We start from the raw sequence: 20854 nt of genomic DNA, 5'->3' as shown, positions 1-20854 counted from the left end.
GATCATGTATTCAAAGCCCTTAGCACAGTGCCTGGCCATAATTAGGACTTAATAGATGTTAGCATTTATTATTATGTCAGTATTTTTGTCACTCTTGAAACATTCTCTTCCCTCGACTTCCATGACATTCCATACTCTCCTGCTTCCCCCCCCCCCCCCCCCACCTTTTCTGGTCATTCCAGTTTACTTATCCTCTATCTAACTCTGAAATGTTGCTGTTCCTCCAGGCACACTCTCTGTTTCTCCCTAGGCAATCTCACCCACACCCATGGCTTCCTCCACACACTGATGACTGCAAAGTTTGTATCTACAATCCAAACCTTTCCACTGGGCTCTTGTCCTGTCTTTCCTACTATGAACCTCTCCTGCCCATTTGAATGTCTTCCAGGCATCCCAGATCCAGCTGGACTTTCATTCTTCCTCCCCAAATTAGCTTCTCTTCAGTATAACCTGTCTCATTGAATGGCATGACCATCCACCCCACTGCCTAAGCCAGAACCTGGAAGTGCTTCTTGATACCTCTTCTCTCTCATCCCCAATATCTACACCTGTCAGTTTTATCTCCAGGTTATATTTTGAATGTGTCCATTTCTTTCCATTTCTCCTACTACCACCCTATTCCAGGCTATTATTGTCTCTCACCTGGGTGACTAAAGTAGCCTTCTAACTGCATAGTCACTTGCACCACCCAATCCATTCTCTACAGAGCGGCCAGAATGAGTGACCTTAAAAAAAAATCTGAGCACGTCACACTGTCATCTCTCCATCCTTATATGCATCCATGATTTTGCAGTGCTCTTGGATAAAAATCAGTCCCTAATGTGGCCTACAGAGCCCCTCGTGGCCTGGCCTCTCCCCATAGCCTCCTGCTCACTCTACTTCAGTCTCACTGCTCCTCCTCACAGGGTCCAAAACACACCCCGCTTCCTTCTGACAGCCTCCTGTTCCCACTGTTCTCTCTGCCTGGAATGCCCCCTCACTCTCTTTTGGCCTAATTAACTCTTGCTCATCCTTCAGATCTTTACCTGAATGTCTCAAAGAAATAGTTATAGAATAGGTCATGACCCCCTGTTTTATGCTTTCATAGGCCTTCCCTTTGATGCTTTTTTTTGTGGTTTTAATTTTACGTTTATTCATTTGATCATCTCCTTAATAACATCCTGAGACCTCTAATATTCTGTAAGTATAACCTGATCACGGACCATGGGACATTTTGCCCTTCATTGTGTCACCACTGAGCACATCATTGGCATGTGAGGGATATTTGTTGAATGAGTTGCCAGGGTGGCCAAGAGACATGATGTAAGCAAGGCCTTTCCCTGCCCTTCCTCTTCCCCACATCCTTTCCTTAGCAGCCACTGTGTCTGCAGTTACTGTAAGTGGCAGAGAGGAATTGGTTCTAGACATTGGGTTGTTTTGGAAAGTTGCCTGCGATGTTGAAGTGAGAAGTTAAAGCTTTGTCTTCTGCCCCCAAAGGAGCCAGAGATGATGACCCAGGAATCCTGTTCAGCAGCAGGTCTTGAGCTGTGCTTCTTTGTAGGTACCAGCCAGACAGGAACAAATTGTGAAGAGAAAGGCAGTAGAGGGAAGAAAGAGCCCAACTACTCTAGACGAAACTAATTATGAATTGAAATCTGACAAGTTTCAGTTCTAATTGTAAGTTTTTTTTATTTTTTAAATTTTATAAATCTTTGAAAGATGATATTAGCTTAAGATGTACATTAAGTTTAGAGTGGAAAAAATTGAATATTTACATAATATCTTTTACTTATGGGTGATTTGGGGCAGGGAGGGGGTGAATAGGTTGGTGATTCCCCAAGAAGTTGGAAATGAAGTTTGTCCTCTGGGGGGTTAAACTAGTCAGATCTATATGTAATAGGAACAGTATCATGTGGTAGTTAAGAGCACAGACTCAAGAATCAGATTGCTTGGGTTCGAATCCTGATTCTGTCATTTATTGCTTGTGTACATTGGGCAAGTTACTTACCCTTTTTGTGTTTCATTTCCTCATCTGTAAAACGAAGATACTAACCTTTTGTCTGGTTCCTAATATTATTATGAGGGGTAAATAAATGAAGTCCTGTGTAGTATTGGGTAAGAACAGGGCTTCACGTGCAGTGAGCACTCATGAGTATTAGCCATTTATTATTAGCTACTAAGGAGCCAAATGTCTCCCAGAGCAGAATAATATGTGAATTGGTGATTGTTATATATCTGAAGAAGTAATTAATTTTTTTTCAATTAAAAATTATTTTATTCAGGGTGCCTTGGTGGCTCAGCTGGTTAGGCATCCCAACTTCAGCTCAGGTCATGATCCTATGGTTTGTGAGTTCAAGCCCTGCATCAGGCTCTGAGCTGTCAGCACAGAGCCTAGAGCCTAGAGTGGACTGTGTCTCCCTCTCTCTCTGCCCCTCCCCAACTCACACTCTGTCTCTCTCTGTCTGTCTCTCTCTCTTTCTCTCTCTCTCTCTCTCTCTCTCTCAAAAATAAATTAATACTTAAAAAAAATATATTGTACTAAACTGGGGCAGCCACTCTGGAAAACAGTATGGAGGTTCCTCAAAAAGTTAAAAATAGAACTACCCTATGACCCAGCAATTACACTACTAGGTATTTACCCTAAGTATACAAAAGTACTGATTTGGAGGAGCATATGCACCCTGATGTTTACAGCGGCAGTATCAATAGTAGCCAAATTATGGAAAGAACCCAAATGTCATCGACTGATGAATGGATAAAGAAGTTGTGGTATATACACAATGGAATGTTACTCGGCTATCAAAAGAATGAAATCTTGCCATTTGCAACCATGTGGATAAAGCTAGAGTATATTATGCTAAGTGAAATAAGTAGGTCAGAGAAAAACAAATACTATGATTTCACTCGTGAAATTTAAGAAAGAAATGAATATAGGGGAAGCAAGAAAATAACAGAGAGGAAGGCAAATGATGAGACTCTTAACTATAGAGAACAAACTGAGGGTTGCTGGAGGGGAGGTGGGTGGGGGGATGGGCTAAATGGGTGATGGGCATTAAAGGAAGGCATTTGTTGTGAGCACTGGGTGTTGTATGTAAGTGATGAATCACTAGATTCTACTCCTGAAACAAATACTACACTATGTGCTAACTAGAATTTAAATTAAAACTTGAGGGGCACTTGGGTGGCTCAGGTGGTTAAGCATCCAACTTTGGCTCAAGTCATGATCTCGCAGTTCATGAGTTTGAGCCCCACATCTGGCTCTGTGCTGACGGTGTGGAACCCGCTTCAGATCCTCTGTCCCCCCCACCCCCCTCCCTGCCCCTTCCCCGCTCACTTGTTCTCTCTCTCTCTCTTCCTTTCTCTCTGTCAAAAATAAAGAAACATTAATAAATACTTGAAAAAAAGGTTTTTTTTAATTTTTTTTTTAACATTTATTCATTTTTGAGACAGAGAGAGACAGAGCATGAATGGGGAAGGTCAGAGAGAGAGGGAGACACAGAATCTGAAACAGGCTCCAGGCTCTGAGCTGTCAGCACAGAGCCTGACGCGGGGCTCGAACTCACAGACCGCGAGATCATGACCTGAGCCGAAGTTGGACGCCCAGCCGACTGAGCCACCCAGGCGCCCCTGAAAAAAATAGTTTAAAGCCCAGAAGAATAATGAGTGGCCAGCAGTGAAACAGAAAGTGAAAAATCAGTGAGGCAAAATTAGTAGTATGTCCAGATAAAAATATTTAATTTGGATTTGGTCACCAGAAGGGAGTTCTTTGTTATAGACAGGGCTGATTTGTCTGGCTTGCCAGTACCAGAATGAAATTTCTCTCTGTGGCTGCTCATCTCCCTTTAAGTCCATACTCACAAAACAACCTTCTGATGCCTAATTCAGCTTCTTGGGCATCTTGATAACAGGAAGGGTCTAAAGGTAGTACTTGTATGGGGGATGTGGGTATTCTAAGTTAAAGTGTCAACTCGTAAATGGACCGTGGGATTGATAAATGGTTAGAGGCATCCTAGAATGTCTGTACCTCTCCAGGTGCTATGAAGCCCTGTTTCCGGACCTCAGAAGCCAAAAAAACAAGGCTTCATTGAAGTAGGATCATTCAGCCAGAAAATGCTAGCCTTGGAGAGGTCTCTAGATGGTGAACCAGTCAACCTTTCTCTGACTACAACCCCTTCCTCATGTCTCTCTTCAGTATTGACCTCCTGTGTGTGGAATTTTTTGCTTACTTAACTCCTTCCTTTTACAGAGGAAGAAATTAAAGCCCAGAGAGGTTTAATGGCTTGCCTCAGATCACACAGCAAGTCTGTTTTTAGCCAAGTCACATTTTCAGTTTTTCTCTTTTCAGGCCAGGGTTCTTTTCCTGGCATTACCTACAGATTTGTTAAGATATCCAAAGTGTTTTTTTCCCATTGTGGCCAGGAGAAGAATATGTAAACATAGCATTAGACACCGAAGGTTGGACATTCAGTTGTATCACATAGCAACAGTAGATGATTATTTACAAGAGGTTACAACTTCACTCTTATGTGCTTACAGCCCATACAGGCAAATCTCAGTTGTTAAAATGACCAGCTCAGTAGAGATGTTGCCTGAGAATGAAGCCATGGTCTGCCGTTAGTGAACACTTAGCCAGCAGACTTCATATGGACGTAAGTGCAGCCAGCTGTAGACTTGAGATAAAAATGCGCATTCAAGGAGACTAATTGGCAACTAAAAACCAGCACCCTCTTTGGTGTCTGAGGCTTTATGTTCCATTAATTGAGAATCTCTGCTTACTTAAATACCTCTGATAACTCTTCACTGCCTGTGGATGACTCTTTCACCTAGCAGACCTGGTGCTTGGTGATCTGCCTTTGCCCTCTCCCACCATCCCAGCCTCCTCTTGATCACCCTTCACATGTGCCCTGCACTGCAGCTTACGGACCATACTCTTCTCCCTCAGTGCACTTGCACGTATTGTTTCTTCAGGCTGGAATTCCTCTTGTCTGCCTGGTAATCAATCTTCAGATTCAACTGATACACCTCATCCTCTGTGGAGGAGCCTAGCCAAATCCACCCTGAACCTTCCCCACCAAACATAGGAGACTTTCCTCCTCTTTGTTATTCTCATACCTCAGTTATAGTCCTGTCAATATTTGTTTACACATCTAAGTTTACACATCTAAGTGTATGTTTACACATACACTCTTAGAGTATGAAATTCTTCAAGTCTGAAGCCATATCTAGTTCATCTTGGTATCCCAGAGCTTAGCAGAGTGCCCAGAATGCAGTGGGTGCTCAGTGTTTGTTAGGCGAATGATGTTTTTGTCAAATGACCACCTTTCTCTTTGGACACATGGATAAGCCCTTTCAGTATGCATCTTCACCTTCTCTTTGCTCTACAGTATTCTTTCAGGCAAGAGCTTTTCTTCTGAAATGGGAGCATGGAGTAAGACCTCTGTCCGTAAGTGTCATTCCAAAGCTGAAATCTATCAAAGGTCAAGTTATGGCATGCCTTCTGCACTGTGGCAGTCCACTGTGCTAATTTGCTTTGTATTTTTCCTCCAAGGGCTGGAATCCCCCCTTCCCTTGGGCAGTATTTGGAGGAGTGCTAGCAAATTCTCTTTCTCCACATTTGTCACCATTACCAGGAAAAACCTCCCAAGTACCTTAGGCCAGATTTGAGGGTAATTTTTTTTCTCTCTGTTGGTCATCTTCTGGCAATACCTTCCTGAGGCTGTTCTGTAGTGATCCTGCTTAGATCCAAGGATGCTCCACTGGGCTCCCATCAATAGCCCCGACTCTTACAGCAGCATCAGCTGTTTCTGAAATTGGCTAATGTCAGCCCTTGTGTTTTGTTTCAGTCCCAAAGGTGGCCTTTTCATGTGATGACCTGTATTCTGGAGTCCTCTTTTCCCACCATACCCTGAGTAACACTACAGTATCACTGAAGGAAAAAGAGAGGCAGCTACTATGGGGTTGCAAATGAGTAAGAACAACACTAGGAAAGTGAAAGTCCCCAGTGAGCCAAGGCTTTACAAAATGTAGACATTTTGTAAACATTTATGTTTAATTATTCTCAATCCAGAATAAGAAGGTGAACAGCCTATCTTCAAGTCATTTCCTCATTTGTAGCCAGGAGGTAATAGTGACCTATTCTGCTTGCCTCTCAAGGTTAGTATGAGAAAAGAATGAAATCAAGTGGAAAAAAAGCCCATAGGAAAGAGTAAAGTAGTGGATTCCATCTTCAGTGTGCATCAGAAACACTGGGGCTTGTTTAAAATGCAGATTCTTGTGCATGGTCTCAGCCATTCCTATTATGTAGGCTTGGGGTAAGGTCCAGGAGTCTTCATTTTCAACAAGCTCCCCCCGGGAGTCTGATGCTGCTATTCCACATTTTCAACCACATTTTCAGAAATACCACTGTAAATCAAATAGCAAGTGTAGAATAGTTATTTGAGGCAACTTTACTGTCTCAGACCTGAAATCCAAAGACTTGGGTTAAATCCCAGCTCTGCCGATTGCTAGACCTGTGACCTTGAATAATAGCTTTCATTGTGAACCTTAGCTCCTCATATGTGAAAAGGAGATAGCAACCTCAACCTCACAAAGTTTTTAGAATTAAATGAAAGCATATGTGAACAAGCCCACCTCAGTGCCTAACTCCTGGAACTTAGTCAGTGTTTTGCAGAGTGGGAGCTAAGTGTCCACAACTTCTGGAATGTGGTGTCATGTTAACAAACACCAGCAAAAGATAATCTTTGGCATTCGTCTTAAGTGTCATGGCAATCTGGAAAGAACCATAGAGATTTAGTCCAATCCTTTGATTTACAGCTCATGAACTTGAAACTAGGGAGGGAGGATGTGAAGCCCAAGATGCATGAGGGTACCCAATCACATGAAATGTGTTTAGTTTTTAGACTGGAAAATTCTTTCCCAGTATACTGAAAAAAGAAAAAAATGAAAAATCTTTGTGGCATAATAACAGAACCTCTATTAGTAACTTTTGAGAAACCGAATGGGGGCAGTACCCCAAGTATAATGGTTATTTGAGCCATACCTGCCATATACCAAGGACCTATCAGTGAAATAAAGATGGAAATGGCTAACTGGCTGAGTTTTCAAAAAGAAGGAAATAGAGATGCTGGAAAAAGTGAACTCATAATCCTTTTAACTTGACTTCTTCACCAAATTCTGATGGAATTCTGTGGAAATTTGCAGATATTGGAATAGGTGGACAGTGAGCACTTAGAAAAGGAGCCGATTACTAGGATTCAGCAGTAGTGAATTAGCCATGACTAATTAGACTTGACTTCATATTTTCACTGGGTTGCTAGTTGTGAGACCCTCTCTTGATTTCCCTAAGACATTTGATAAGCTCTTTCATGATACCCTGACAGTAAGAATGTGGGCAGGAAATCTAGAAAAATCAGATACAGGAATTGAACACACCCAGCAGTTTGGGGCCCTCTATTGGAGAGGTGGGATTCCTGAACACCTTGCTAGGGCTCATGTTGAGGAAAAGGTATGGGTTTTGAGGTCAGCAAGGTAGCTTTTAATCTCAGTCTTGTACTTCCCAGCAGTAACCTTGGATGAATCACCTAATACCTCTAGGCTGCCCTTACCTGGTCTGTGCTATAGGTATTCCTCATGAGGTTGTTACAGGGACTAAACTGGATGATGAGTATAAAAGCCCTCTGTAGGGGCGCCTGGGTGGCGCAGTCGGTTAAGCGTCCGACTTCAGCCAGGTCACGATCTCGCGGTCTGTGAGTTCGAGCCCCGCATCGGGCTCTGGGCTGATGGCTCAGAGCCTGGAGCCTGTTTCCGATTCTGTGTCTCCCTCTCTCTCTGCTCCTCCCCCGTTCATGCTCTGTCTCTCTCTGTCCCAAAAATAAATAAACGTTGAAAAAAAAAATTAAAAAAAAAAAAAAAAGCCCTCTGTAAATTAAAAATGCTTTATAAACATTAGTTACCACCGCCATTCTAGTACTGTGGTTGCTCATAATGGGGGGTCCTGAGTTACATGTTTATTTAGTAGGCATCTGTGGATGAAGGGTGAGCCTGGTATGGGCCTCATGTCGTTGGATCTGGCACTAGACAGATATGGGGTCAGAGCCCTTCCTGCATGTGGTGCTTAGGGACACATCAAGGGAACTCTTCCCAAAGGAGATTGAGTGCTCTGTTGGAGCTGGATCTAGAAAAAGGAGGCAACCACCAGCCTGAAGATACAGGAGGCTACAGAAAGAGCTAAGAGAGCAAAGGTTTGGGAAAGCCTGTGTGGCCAGGTCAAGAAGTAGAGTGGGGCCGGAGGTGGCCAAAGCCATGACCCTGGTAGGGAAGCTGAAGAAACAGCCCCAGGAGTTCTGTGTGCAGTATACCCAGGCAGGCTTTGTCTTTGGACAAGAGCACTAGGAAAAAAGTGTGAAGAGACATTTGCTCTAAATCTTGGGGCTTCTTTTTTGTTGTTATTCATTTATCGCCTTAAAAAGCAGCAATTAAGTGTATAAGAAAAAATGGAAACAGTATCAAAAGGGTAGAAAATTAATACTGTTTTTATCCCTGCTTCGAGAGATCTCACTACTTGAAAGGAGAAACTGATAACCAAGTAGTGCAATCTTCCAGATGGTCTTTAAGGATTATGCACATAGAATTTTTAAAAAATGGAATTATTATGTTTACTCTCTGATGATAGGATTTATTTATTATTATTATTTTTTTAATTTACATCCAAACTAGCATGTAGTACACCAGTGATTTCAGGAGTAGATTCCTTAGTGCCCCTTACCCATTTAGCCCATCCCCCCTCCCACAACCCCTCCAGTAACCCTTAGTTTGTTCTCCATATTTATGAGTCTCTTCTGTTTTGTCCCCCTCCCTGTTTTTATATTATTTTTGTTTCCCTTCTCTTATGTTCATCTGTTTTGTCTCTTAAAGTCCTCATATGGTGAAGTCATATGATTTTTGTCTTTCTCTGACTGACTAATTTCACTTAGCATAATACCCTCCAGTTTCATCCCCGTAGTTGCAAATGGCAAGATTTCATTCTTTTTGATTGCTGACTAATACTCTATTGTATATATATGCCACATCTTCTTTATGCATTCATCCATCGATGGACATTTGGGCTCTTTCCATACATTGGCTATTGTTGCTAGTGCTGCTATAAACATGGGGGTGCATGTGTCCCTTCGAAACAGCACACCTGTATCCTTTGGATAAATGCCTAGTAGTGCAATTGCTGGTTCGTAGGGTAGTTCTATTTTTAGTTTTTTGAGGAACCTCCATACTGTTTTCCAGAGTGGCTGCACCAGCTTGCATTCCCATAGGATTTTTTAACGTAACACCTTACCTGGGACAACTTCTGTTTCAGTACCTAGGGTCTACCTAATTATTATTATTTTTTTAATTTTTTTAATGTTTATTTATTTTTGAGACAGAGACAGAGCATGAGCAGGGGAGGGGCAGAGAGAGAGGGAGACACAGAATCTGAAGTAGGCTCCAGGCTCTGAGCTGTCAGCACAGAGCCCGACGCGGGGCTCAAACTCACGAACTGTGAGATCATGACCTGAGCCGAAGTCGGACACTTAACCGACTGAGCCACCCAGGCGCCCCTACCTAATTATTTTTAATAGCTGCGTAATATTGTATTGTATGCCTGCATAATTATATTTAGCCCACCCCTATTAATGGACACGTGACTGTTTCTAATCTTTTAGTATTAAATCGTGCCGGACACATGTCCTGGCACATTCGTACAAATATTTCTCTGGGCAAAATTTCTATCAGTGGAATTTCTAGGACTCCTGTTTTAGAAGGATGATGGCTGCTGTAGTGTTTCCGCACTACAGAGAAGAGAAGCAGAGGCTGGAACAATAGTCAGTAGATGGGAGTGGAAATGCTCACCTTTCAAGGTTCAGAAGTGGTAGAGTCCCAGCAGTTCCATTTTTTGGTTGGAGTCCTCCTGGCCAATAGAGGGCCCCACACAACACAGTTCCTTGGGCTTCGGATTATCTGACCAGAGCTGCCAGGGGTGATTCACCACTCCTCACTAGAGTGCTTGCTTAGGGCGACCAGCCTTGAAGGCTGTCGCCTCCAGCCTCTCACAGACACCTTGAAGCCTTGTGTCTCAGCTGGTCCTGAAGAATCAGATTGCTTGGCTTCTGGTCAGGTTTGCAACTTGTAAAATGTGCAGGAGATTAGTACCTCTCCTGCCATCTTATCCTGTCCATAACTGCCAGTACAAGGATCCTTGCAGTTGCCTCTGGCAGCTGTAGCTGTTGAATCCTCTGCCAGCTGCTCTAGGGACCTAGAAGAGCAGCTTTCCACGCAAGGGCAGGAGGGGGAAGTATAGTCTCCAGTATAACCTTTCACCTCCCAGTTCTGGGTGGTTTAGGCCCTTTGAAGTTGGCCTTGAGGAACCACACACTTGGGTCTGAGCAGCCAGCAGCTTATCACATCTGGTGATCAGTCCTTCAGTGGTTCCTCCTGAAGTCTGGATTTATGGAGGTCACATGGATTCCACCTAGGAGGGGCTTCCACTTCAGCTCTTGACATGGGGAGATGGCTGCCCCTCTTTGAGGGGGAGGCAGTTTTCATGGCATTGAGAAGCCCTCACACTAGTTCCCCACACACCCACCCACCCACTGAATCCTTTGTAAGCAGAGTGGGGGGAATAGAGAACGCCTGCAGCCTCCTGCTCGCATTCCTAGACACCGACTCACTGCGCCTGCCGCCGCTGGAACAGCAGAGCTGTGTGAAATGTCAAGAGGAGTTATGCTCATGGGCTCCCTGGCCCCAGTCTCTTTGTGGCTTGCATTTTCTTCCATCTGCACTCTGTTCATCAGATGGAAATCAGAGGGTGCAATTAGAAGATAATTTGCTAGTTCCAAACTTAATTTGGGGCCCCCTTCTTGCCTGATCGAATTACAAGGGAACATAATAGATTATGGTGAGAAATAGTTGGCTCTGTCACTGGGAGAAAGAGAGCTCTTAGCTCTCCAGCTGGACAGGGCTTTTGGTATCCTGTGTGTTTCCCCTTTCCACTGTGCTCCACCTCCTCTGTGGCTCCTGTGTGGCCCCCAGGTTGGGATCCTGTTCACCTCCGGGCTTGCTCAAGAGGTTTAAACTCCACTAGAGACCAAAGGAAAACAAGCAGCCCTCTGCAACTTCATAGGGCTGACAAATGTTGAAGCTGGAAGCTATTTAGACACCTAACCAAGGCCCAGACAGAGGCAACAACTTACTGAAGGCCACATAGCTAGCCCATAGTGGTAGTAACAATAGTCTTAATGATATTAGCAGCTCACATTTATCAACCCTTAATGTGTTCCAGACCCTGTGCCAAGGGCTTACGCGCAATTCGTTGTCACATTCAAATCCAGACAGTCTGGCTCTGGGCCCAGACTGGGCTCCAGCATAGCAATGGCGGAGCTCAGTATAAAAAGCCTGGGTTCGAATCCTGGCTTCACCTCACACTTGTACAGCTGGGTAGCCTCACACAAGCAGTTTAGACTGTGCTTCAATTCCTATCTCTGTAAAAAGGGAGAAATCCTAGCACTACTGACTAGTGTGGGTTAAAATTCATTCATATGTATGAGTGCTGTGGGCAGTTAGTTCTTGGTGCAGGGTGAGCGCCTGGCCAGTGCTTGTTCCTGCTGGCTGCTTCTGGGGGCTGGAGTGTGGTATCTGTATGGCAGTGGATAAAGGTGGCTGAGTTCTGTACATATGTCAAAAGCTGGTCTTCACTATTAGAGGCAGTAAACAGAGTGGTTGAGTGCCTTCACTGCAGAGCATAGGTTGGCAAACTATGGCCTCTGATTTTTACATTTTTTAATGAGGGTTGGGAAGCAAAAGAGTGTTTCATGTTACATGAAAATTACATGAAATTCAAATTTCATTGTCCATAAATAGAGGTTTATTGGAAAATAGTCACATCCATTTGTTTACATTTTATATACAGGCACTTTCACACTGCAGTGACAGAGTTGAGTAGCTGTGACAATCTATAATTGTGTAGACCTGCAAAGCCTAAAATATTTATTCTCTGGCCCTTTACAGAAAAGGTGTCCTGACCCTGTAAGTGACCAGTAAGTCACACTTACTGGTTTTGAAACCCAGCTATACCACTTACTAGCTGTTTGTCTTCAGACTAGTGATATAACCCTTCAGAACCTCAGTTTCCTTATCTGGTAAATGGGGGTAACATCTATACCCATATATTGGCAATTAAAGTATGATAGATGAAAGATGCAGAGCTCTTAATACAGAGCTAGGAACTAAGTGTTTAATAAATGGTAGCTTATTACAGGGTGCAAACGCAATCTGTTTTATCACATTCATTGTTACCCGTGTATCCAATCAATAGAGGAATGGGAAAAGGTTCCCTTGTAATCCAGCCACCACCTTTGCCACAGACTTTCCTGTCACGGTGATAGGGTGACTTCAGTGGAGAGGAATGTGTGCCTGGTGGGAGAGAGCTACTGTCACTCCCTCAAGTCCAGCAGTGGGGTCTGGATGTGTCCCAATCTAGCAACCTTGCTTTTCCCCTCACAGTCCTGCACTCAGGGGAACAAGAGGCTTTCCCAACGGTGGGCTATGTTTTGGTCATCCCCTCAGCCAGTGCTCTTCAGCCAGACCACTACTCCAGATACTAAGGCCCATCATCCCCACAGGCACTCCCAGCCTTGTCCTCCATCATGCCTCATTTTTCTGTTTGAGAAGCTTGGTTACCATGGACACAATGGAAAAAGTGCCATTGCCCACCGAGGCCAATGGATGGCATTCTGGCAATGAAAGAATAAATGAAAAAGGGGTGACAGGTGATCTGGGCTCTAGTCCCTATGCTGTCTCCTACTTGCAGAAGGGCTTTGAGGGAGCTGTTTCCCCTTGAAGAGTCAGAATAAGCTCCAGCCTCAGAGCTCTGGCTCTGGAGCTCTCACAAGGGCCTACATTTAAATCCCAGCCCTGCCACTGACTAGTATTTTGACCTGAGTTAGTTAGCTAATCTCTCAACCTCTATCTCCTTGTTTATAGAGGTAATTCCCATCTCGGAGAAATAAGAGAGTGCTTACACAGTGCTTGCTACATGGAGAAATGTCAGGTGTCAGTGACCACTCCAGGCCTTGTTTCCTCTTTCCCAGCACAGCTCTGCCCAGAAGTGGAATGGCAGCCCCCATTGGCTAGCCCTGGGGGCTGTCCTCAGGCCAGGCAGAGGGAAGGGATGAATGGGAACCCTAACACTAGGACCCAGTAGATGCCAGCCCAGAGCACAAAACCTAGAGGGTAGTTCTCTGGACCTGGGTCTCTAGATCTGTCTCTCCAACCCGGAGAGACCATCCCCCACCTACCCCTTTTGAGGGGAGGCGTGGCTTGGCCTGGAGTTGGTATGTTTGTTTTGCTTCACCTCCGAGCAGAGTTACTATACTTTGGGCAACTCCTCAGGCTAGGAACACTTGGGGGCAGATGGGCTCTCTCTCTCTTGCCCTGCCCTTCCCCAAGTTCAGGGATGGACGCTCAGCCAATCCTGGTTATTGTCTATGGCGCTAGTCTGCAGCCTCCCTCCAGCCCAGCTCCACCCCTTGCCTGCAAGGTCTATTTCCTAATAGCTGCTCCAACCACACACCTCGGTTCCGCGAGGAGCCCCTCCTCTTCCTCCCTCCCTCCCTCATCAGGGGAGGGACCGAAGAAGAAGGCTAACTTGACAGCAGCGCTTCTTTCTTAGCTAGTCACCGGCCCCTGCCCAAGAATCCCTGTGTGTGTGTGCGTGTGTGTGTGTGTGTGTGTGTATAGCCTCTGCAGAGAGGTGGTTCTCCCGGAGTCCCCAGCGTCTGCTGGAGCTTCCGAGAACTGGGGAGGAGCCATCCCAGCCATGAGCCCCTGCGGGAATCTGCCAGGGGGCAAGTGGCCCGGAGTCCTCACGCCCCTTCGGCTGCTCCGGAGGGAGAGGTGAGCGCTGGGCAGACCGCCCGCAGCCAGAGGTGCCGGGAGCCCTGGGCCTGTCATGGTGGCCGTCTGCAGCCAGCCTGAGGCACTCCCAGACGGGTTTGCAGCTGAGCTTGTTTATCTGGTGTGGGAAGAAGATGGGGAGTTACTTGTCCGTCCCGGCTTACTTCACCTCCAGAGACCCCTTTCGGTGAGTTGGGCTCAGAGTCCCTTTTCCATCTCCTCTTCTGGCCCCTGGTCCTGAGGGAAGGGCAGAGGCCTCAGATTTCACTAATCCTTTGACCATCGGTTCTGTCAGGCAGAAGCTAGTAGAAGCTGTTCCCAAGCAGAATAGGCCTGCTGAAGGCTCCCACCATGGTCTAGGAATGGTGAGGTGAGGGATATGCCCAGATGGAAGCTCTTGGGGAATTCCGGCTCTCCTTCCTTCCCAGGCACACCTGAAAGAGCCTCCAAAAGATGCCGCTGACCCTGCCTGTTCTTGGTGTTACTGCTTCCGGGGGAAGAGCACAAATGGGGTGCTTTCTTCCAGCTCTCACATGTCTTACCTGCAGGCCTTGCTGTCTGCCAGGAATTTGCTTCAACAAGCAGGATGGGCAGGTTTTGCCAAACGGCATGGAAGAAGCTGGCAAAACCTGGGTGTGGGCAGCCTAGTACACAGTAGGCGCTCTATAAACGCTTTTTCTATTAATGGCAGGCATATTTGCCTCTGGCTTTAAGGGTTTCTGAGCTCTCAGGTGAGTACAGTTGCTAAGGAAAGGCCTGGGCAGGTGCTTCCAAGACTGGGGCAGTTGGCTAGCTTCAGGCTAGCCCACCCCACCCCTGCCCCATGCAGGTCAGGTCCCCAGGCCTGAGACTTCTGGGGGCCTTTTTCTATGGGGCTTCTCGGAGGTGTAGAAACTTTCTACTTCTGACCTGCCTTTCTTTGCTCACTGCCCCACCCTACCTCCAACAGAAACTCCCCAGGGGGTTTCTGGCCCTCCGGGTCCCTTCTTGAATGGAGCCATTCCTGGCTGGGGTGGGGCTTGTTTTCATTCTTTGGGAGCAGCCTGTTGTTCCAAGGGCTGCCTCCCCCTCACCAGTGGTCCTGGTCGACTTCTCCCTTTTGGCTTCCCCAACCCAGCTTCATGCCCAGACCTTGCTGCTGGGATACTAGTCAGGTGGCCATGCCCTGAGCAAAAAAGCAGAATACCATGTGGTTTCAGGGAATTACTGGACCCTGGTTGAGTGATGGGAAGCCTTTGGATATGGGGGAGGGGGAAGAGAACTTGGCCTTCAGGGCTGACTCTTCCAGGCACCCTCCTAGGCGCTTTATCCTTTGATTCTCTCAAAACCTAATGTCATTAAGTATCCCCATTTTACTGAAGAGGCAACCACTTTCAACAGAGTTAACATGTGGGGTCTCTCTGGCCAGCCTTTGTCGTATTCCTGAGTTTGTTTCATCCTTCAAAAGGCACCTTCCTCTGCTCGCACCTCCCCCCAGGGCTGTCTCAGATTTGCTTTTCTCTCCCAGCAGAGGGAATCCAGAAGGGGCCCCCATAGGTTGCCTGGAACATCGGAGGGATGGCAGAGATTCTTTTCTGAAGAGCCAATGGGAATTGATCTTGAGTTTAGGAGGCAGGTTTTACCATGTGGAATCAAGATGCCAAATGTTTGAAATAGCCACTACTTTAGCCAGAGCCTCATTAATCCCTCTTACTCTTAATCCTGGAAAGGCAGTTTAGGGGAGGGGTTGTTCCCTTAGGAGCCAGGAATGCTGTGCCCCTTTTAATCTCGGGACAAGACACAACTCAGGAGCTAAAGCAGATAATGAACTCTCAACCTGGACCTTTGAGGGTCATGACACTGATGCTACCCAGGTCCCACCTGTCCTTTGTCTTGCTCTGTCTCCATGCCTCTGGGGAACCTGACTACCCTCTCTCTGCCCCAGTTCTTATTTGTCCAGCTGGAGTCAGGGGGTTACTGACTCGCTTTAGACCCTCCCACCTCCCCTGATGAGGGGCTACATTTCTGGAGCCACTTCTGAAGAGATAGCCAACACTCAGGGCTCTGTGCCCCACAGGAGGGACCACCCAGACTTTCTGCTTTCCCAGGTATCAGTCTAATTGATCACCACTGTCACTGGTCAGAAAATCGCTTCTACCATCAGCCCCCTCCCTTATTACAGGGCATTCTCAAGGGCTCCTTTCTGACCTGGTGCCAGTCCCCTCCCTGGGCCTCAGTTCCTCCTCTGCAGAGCATAGGATTGGGCTTCCTAGACTCCCTGAACACAACCTTGCCAGATTCTGTGAAACAAATTAAGTCCTTGACCTCAAGTCTCTGGGGGAGTACAAAGTCCACTGGACTAGGGCTGTGGTTGCAGGAAAGTGATGCAACCAGATTCCATGGGGACATGATCAGGCGTGACAATGCACAAGGGAAGGAAGAGGGAGCAGGGAATGAAGAATATAATTTCTGTACCCTATACACCCCTACCTGACAGACTGCCCTCAGCAGAGTGCCACTAGTGTGAAGGGGAGATACAGTTTTGGTGTGCTTCCAAGTAAGAAAATGTCTCAAATTGGAATTTACAGAAGAGGTAAATTAAGGAGTGACTTTTGTCTGACATCTTTAAAGGATTTTTCTTTTTATAGAATTTCCCTTAATGTCTAACATTGATTTAATGGGTTTGGTTTACACACTGTCTCTTAAAGAGAATAGGTGCATCTTTGTATCCCAAAGCAACCTGTGTTTATTTTTTTATTTTTTATTTTTTTTAATTTTTTTTCAACGTTTATTTATTTTGGGGACAGAGAGAGACAGAGCATGAACGGGGGAGGGGCAGAGAGAGAGGGAGACACAGAATCGGAAACAGGCTCCAGGCTCTGAGCCGTCAGCCCAGAGCCTGACGCGGGGCTCGAACTCCCGGACCGCGAGATCGTGACCTGGCTGAAGTCGGACGCTTAACCGACTGCGCCACCCAGGCGCCCCAGCAACCTGTGTTTAAAGAGAGAAATTATTCTTAACTCTTCCCAGCTTAGCAGTAACTTTTTGGCAGCTGCCTTAGGTCCTGACTCCTCGTCTAAAAAGTGAAGGACTTGGATCAGGTGAATGATTCCTACAACTCTGCAAGTCATGTGGCTCCTCAAAGACACACAGGCTCTTTTCCATTTTTTTACTAATCATGGAGGCTCTACCCTTAACTTCAGTATGACTGCACAAATTACTTGAATCTACAGGTTTCCTGGCTTTTGGTTGGAACTGAATCAACGCACTCTGGTAACACTTCTTGCTGATCAGAGGCTTGTTATGTGTTTGGTTAATTTTTTTTAAGCAGGATAGCATCATAGTCTATAATAATTACAGCTTCACTGACAGCCTGTTTCAGTCTACGGAGTCTACAGGAAGGAGGAGTAATAAAGGGATCTTTAGCGGTAGGAGACTGGGCTCTGATGGGCCAGTATCTGTAGGTGCCTGTTACATCCACCCTTCTGTGCCTGGGGGAGAATTGGCATCCCTGGTCACAGTACCCTCAGGCTGTGGCACAGAGACCTGTCCATTTTCCCTTTTTAGCCCAGTCAGAGCTCAGAGGCAAGGGTCTAGAAACAGCTTCTCCCCAACAGTCTGTGCTCATTCAGGAGGCTAACGATGAGCATCCAACGGACCTTTACTAGGACATGGGAGGGCTTGTTTTTGTTTTTTTTTTTTTTTTTTAAGTTTGTTTATTTATTTTGAGGGGGAGGGGCAGAGAGAGAGGAGAGAATATCCCAAGCAGGCTTGGTGCTGTTAGTGTGCATAGCCCAATACGGGACTTGAAGTCACAAACTGTGAGCTCATGACCTGAGCCTAAATCAAGAGTCGGATGCTTTAGTGACTGAGCCACCCAGGTACCCCATGGTGGGCTTTTTCTTTAACTTGTGTAAATCTACTGTAATAGTGACTACTTCAACCACATAAGGTTGAAATATTACCTGTAAACATTTGGTCTGAAAAATTTGCATGTGAGTGAGGGCTGGGCTTATTATGTCTTATCTCACTTGGCCTCTCCCTGCACAGCACCTTGCCTGTTTGGTCTTGCACATCCTAGATGCACAGTAACTATTTCCTAATTGATAGTAATTGATAATAATAAATGTTTTCTAATTTATTAGATAAATGATTCATTTTAGGACCTTCTTTACTCACAGAAATCTGTTTGGTTCCAGGCCAAGATGCAGATCCATATTGCTTAGGCACAGGAGGGAAAGGAGTCTGTCTACTTTTGCCCTTGCTGTTCTCAAGTTAAAGAGGGGAGGGAGGGAAATGGACATTTACTGGGCACCTGCTTGAGCATCTGTACATAATTTTCATAAACTGGTGAGGTTTTATCATCACTGGTATACAAATAAGGAAACTATGGCCCAGAGTCCTAAAGTAACTGGCTTGAAGTGACACAGATAGTAAATGACAAAGAAAGAATGTGGACCCAGATCTTGAAAGAGTTATTTTGAGAATTTCAACCTGATTATCTTTTTTTTTCCTTTTTTCTTTTTTTTTTTTTAAACTGTGTTCCCTACTGACTCATAAGTCCTTAGTTTGGGGCCACTAACTGGTTCAGTCAGTGGAACATATGACTCTTGATCAGGTTGTGAGTTTGAACCCTACATTGAGTGTAGAAATTACTTAAAAATAAAGTCTTTTTTTTTTTAATTTTTTAAATTTTTTTAGGCCCTTAGTTTGGATCTGAGCTGCCCACTGAACTGACCATAGTGCTTTGGGAGAGGAATTTTCAAGGTTGTCGGCTATCCTCAACACATGTGGGCCTGTCTGTGATCTCCCCTGACTGGAGGGTTTCAGCTCTGTTCCCTCTGGTTGCTCAGGAGAGGGTCTGATACCTCAGACCTCTATTTAGGGTTCCACCACCAGCTCCACTACCTCCAAGCTGAATGCCCTTGGGCAACCTGCTGCTAGGGCAGATTTTGACATTCACTTGAAACTTTCAAAAATTGAAAGCTGCAATAAAAAAGGCTTGGCTTTGGGAGAAACATATCGTGGCCATAGCCTCTAGCAATCTGAGGGGGGCGTTTTGGGGGTAGCACCTTACATTTCCAGAGTGTGTTTTGGATTCTTTTTATTTTTATGTTTATTTACTTTTTTCTTTCTTTTTTTTTTTTTTTTAATGTTTATTTTTGAAAGAGAGAGAGAACAAGTAGGGGAGGGACAGGGAGAGGGGGTCAGAGGATCTGAAGTGGACTCTGTGCTGACAGCAGGGCTCGAACCCACGCGATGCGGGGCTCGAAGCAGGAAACGCCCTGCACATTGTGAGATCATGACCTGAGCCGAAGTCGGACGCTTAACTGAGCCACCTAGGCACCCCATAATGTTTATTTACTTTTTGAGAGATAGAACTCGAGAGCGCAAGTTGGGGAGGGGCAGAGAGAGACAGGGAGACAAGAGGATCCAAAGCTGGCTCTCTGCTGTCAGCACAGAGCCCAATGTGGGGCTCAAACCCACCAACCAGGAGATCATGACCTGAGCTGAAGTCCAACACTTAACAGACTGAGCCACCCAGGTGCCCCATGGATTCTTTTCTTAAAAAGGCAGAGACTGCTGGGGAACAATGCTGTGGACTAAAGGAAGAAGGAGAATCATTGTGCCATTTAAATTCAGTACTTGGATTTAAGGGGAAGCCCTCACAAAGTGTTAACACTCAGGGGGACTTGAGCTCTCATTTTCACAGATGCAAATCCTGAGGCCCAGCTTAGTAGATGTGCTGCATTACTCAGGTGCTCAGGGGATGTAGTCTAGTGGAAATGGCTTCATAGCCAAGTACACATAGGTTAAGACTCTAGCTCCATCCTGTGTGTGTCAGGCAACTTTGCACAAGTGACTTGACTCTGCTGTTCATTGTTCTATAAGACAGGGATAATCCTATCACTTTGCAGGATGTGGCCAGGATATAAGTAAGGCACCTCATAGAGTGCCCAGAATATGGTTGGCATTTAAGTAACAGTCGACAGTAATTGTTCTTAATATCTAAGCTAGGACTCTTAAGTCTACCACTCGGGTGACCTGAGAACCAATTGTGTTCTGTGACAAAACAGCTTAGGGACCCACAACCAGCCCTCCTATCAGCTGTTCACCTTCCTATTATTCAGACATACCTGTGTCAGCCAACTTTGGCTGTTTCTCTGGCCATGCCCTTCAAAGGCATTCCCTGACACATGGTGTGCCTTGGTGATGTCGCTCTCCAGGCAGGTGTTCTTCCCAGAAGTCTGGCGTGGCTCTCTCCTGCATGTCTGCACTCGTTTCTCTCCCCACTCTCCTGGGCCTGGCCAGGGCTACCTGCAACAAACAAAAGCAGAATATTGGCAGTGGAAAGGAGGACGTGTTCTGGTACTCCTGTGCCCTGCAGCACACATACCATTGAGAGGGTGTAACAGGGCCCAGGCCTGCATTTGGGTGCAAATAACGTGTGCACCAGCTTTTCTCCGTTGCAGACAGCAGAAGGGCAGGACCTGCTGACCGTGAGCCACAGAATGTTTGTGCTTCCACCTGGATTGCTGGTTCTTGCCACTCCCACCATTTTCGGTTTGGAAACCTCTGCTAGGGCTTACTGTGCTGGGCTCTTTGTTAGGTGCTTAGTCTACCAACAGTAAATGGGACACTGTTCCTGTCCTCAGGGAACTCACACTCTAATGAAGGAGAAAGATAGGTACCTAGGAGCTTCAAGTCAGAAGCTGGGAGGCAAGAAGGAAGTCCCTGCTCCTAGTGCTGGCCCTTTGCTAGGCTCCTCACAGTCATTCAGAACTGGATTTAATGTCCGCACTGCTACCCTGAATATAGGTGATGATGTTGCCCTTTGTCTCATTTCACAAATGAGAAATGAAGCAGCCAGCCCAAGATCACTTAGGTGGTAAGTGGTAGTTCAGAGATTGGAACTTTAGATCATCTAGGGAAAGACATAGATATGCATGGAATTAAGGGTATGTGGGTATAG

At 45.9% G+C, this 20854-nt stretch overlaps 1 protein-coding gene across 4 annotated transcripts in view; it reads left to right on the top strand.

The window, feature by feature from the left end:
- Nucleotides 1-20854, top strand: part of LIMK2 (LIM domain kinase 2) — a 59319-nt gene that overhangs the window by 17324 nt on the left and 21141 nt on the right. The window contains exon 1 of one of the 4 annotated variants that reach the window (XM_086682043.1): nucleotides 13625-13902. The exons of 2 other annotated variants lie outside the window; for them this stretch is intronic. In XM_086682043.1, coding sequence (XP_086538169.1) covers nucleotides 13826-13902 — 77 coding nt within the window. In that variant the 5' untranslated portion in view covers nucleotides 13625-13825. Of the gene's footprint in view, nucleotides 1-13624; nucleotides 14090-20854 lie in introns of those variants that run through there. One more of the 4 variants, XM_025933168.2, reaches the window with a different exon arrangement.

The sequence above is a fragment of the Puma concolor genome, chromosome D3 (assembly GCF_028749965.1).
Source record: "Puma concolor isolate L17-30 chromosome D3, mPumCon1.1.hap2, whole genome shotgun sequence".
Classification (NCBI taxonomy): Eukaryota; Metazoa; Chordata; class Mammalia; order Carnivora; family Felidae; genus Puma; species Puma concolor.
The sequence above is the reverse complement of the archived record's forward strand: the minus strand, read 5'-3'. Positions and strand labels throughout refer to the sequence as shown.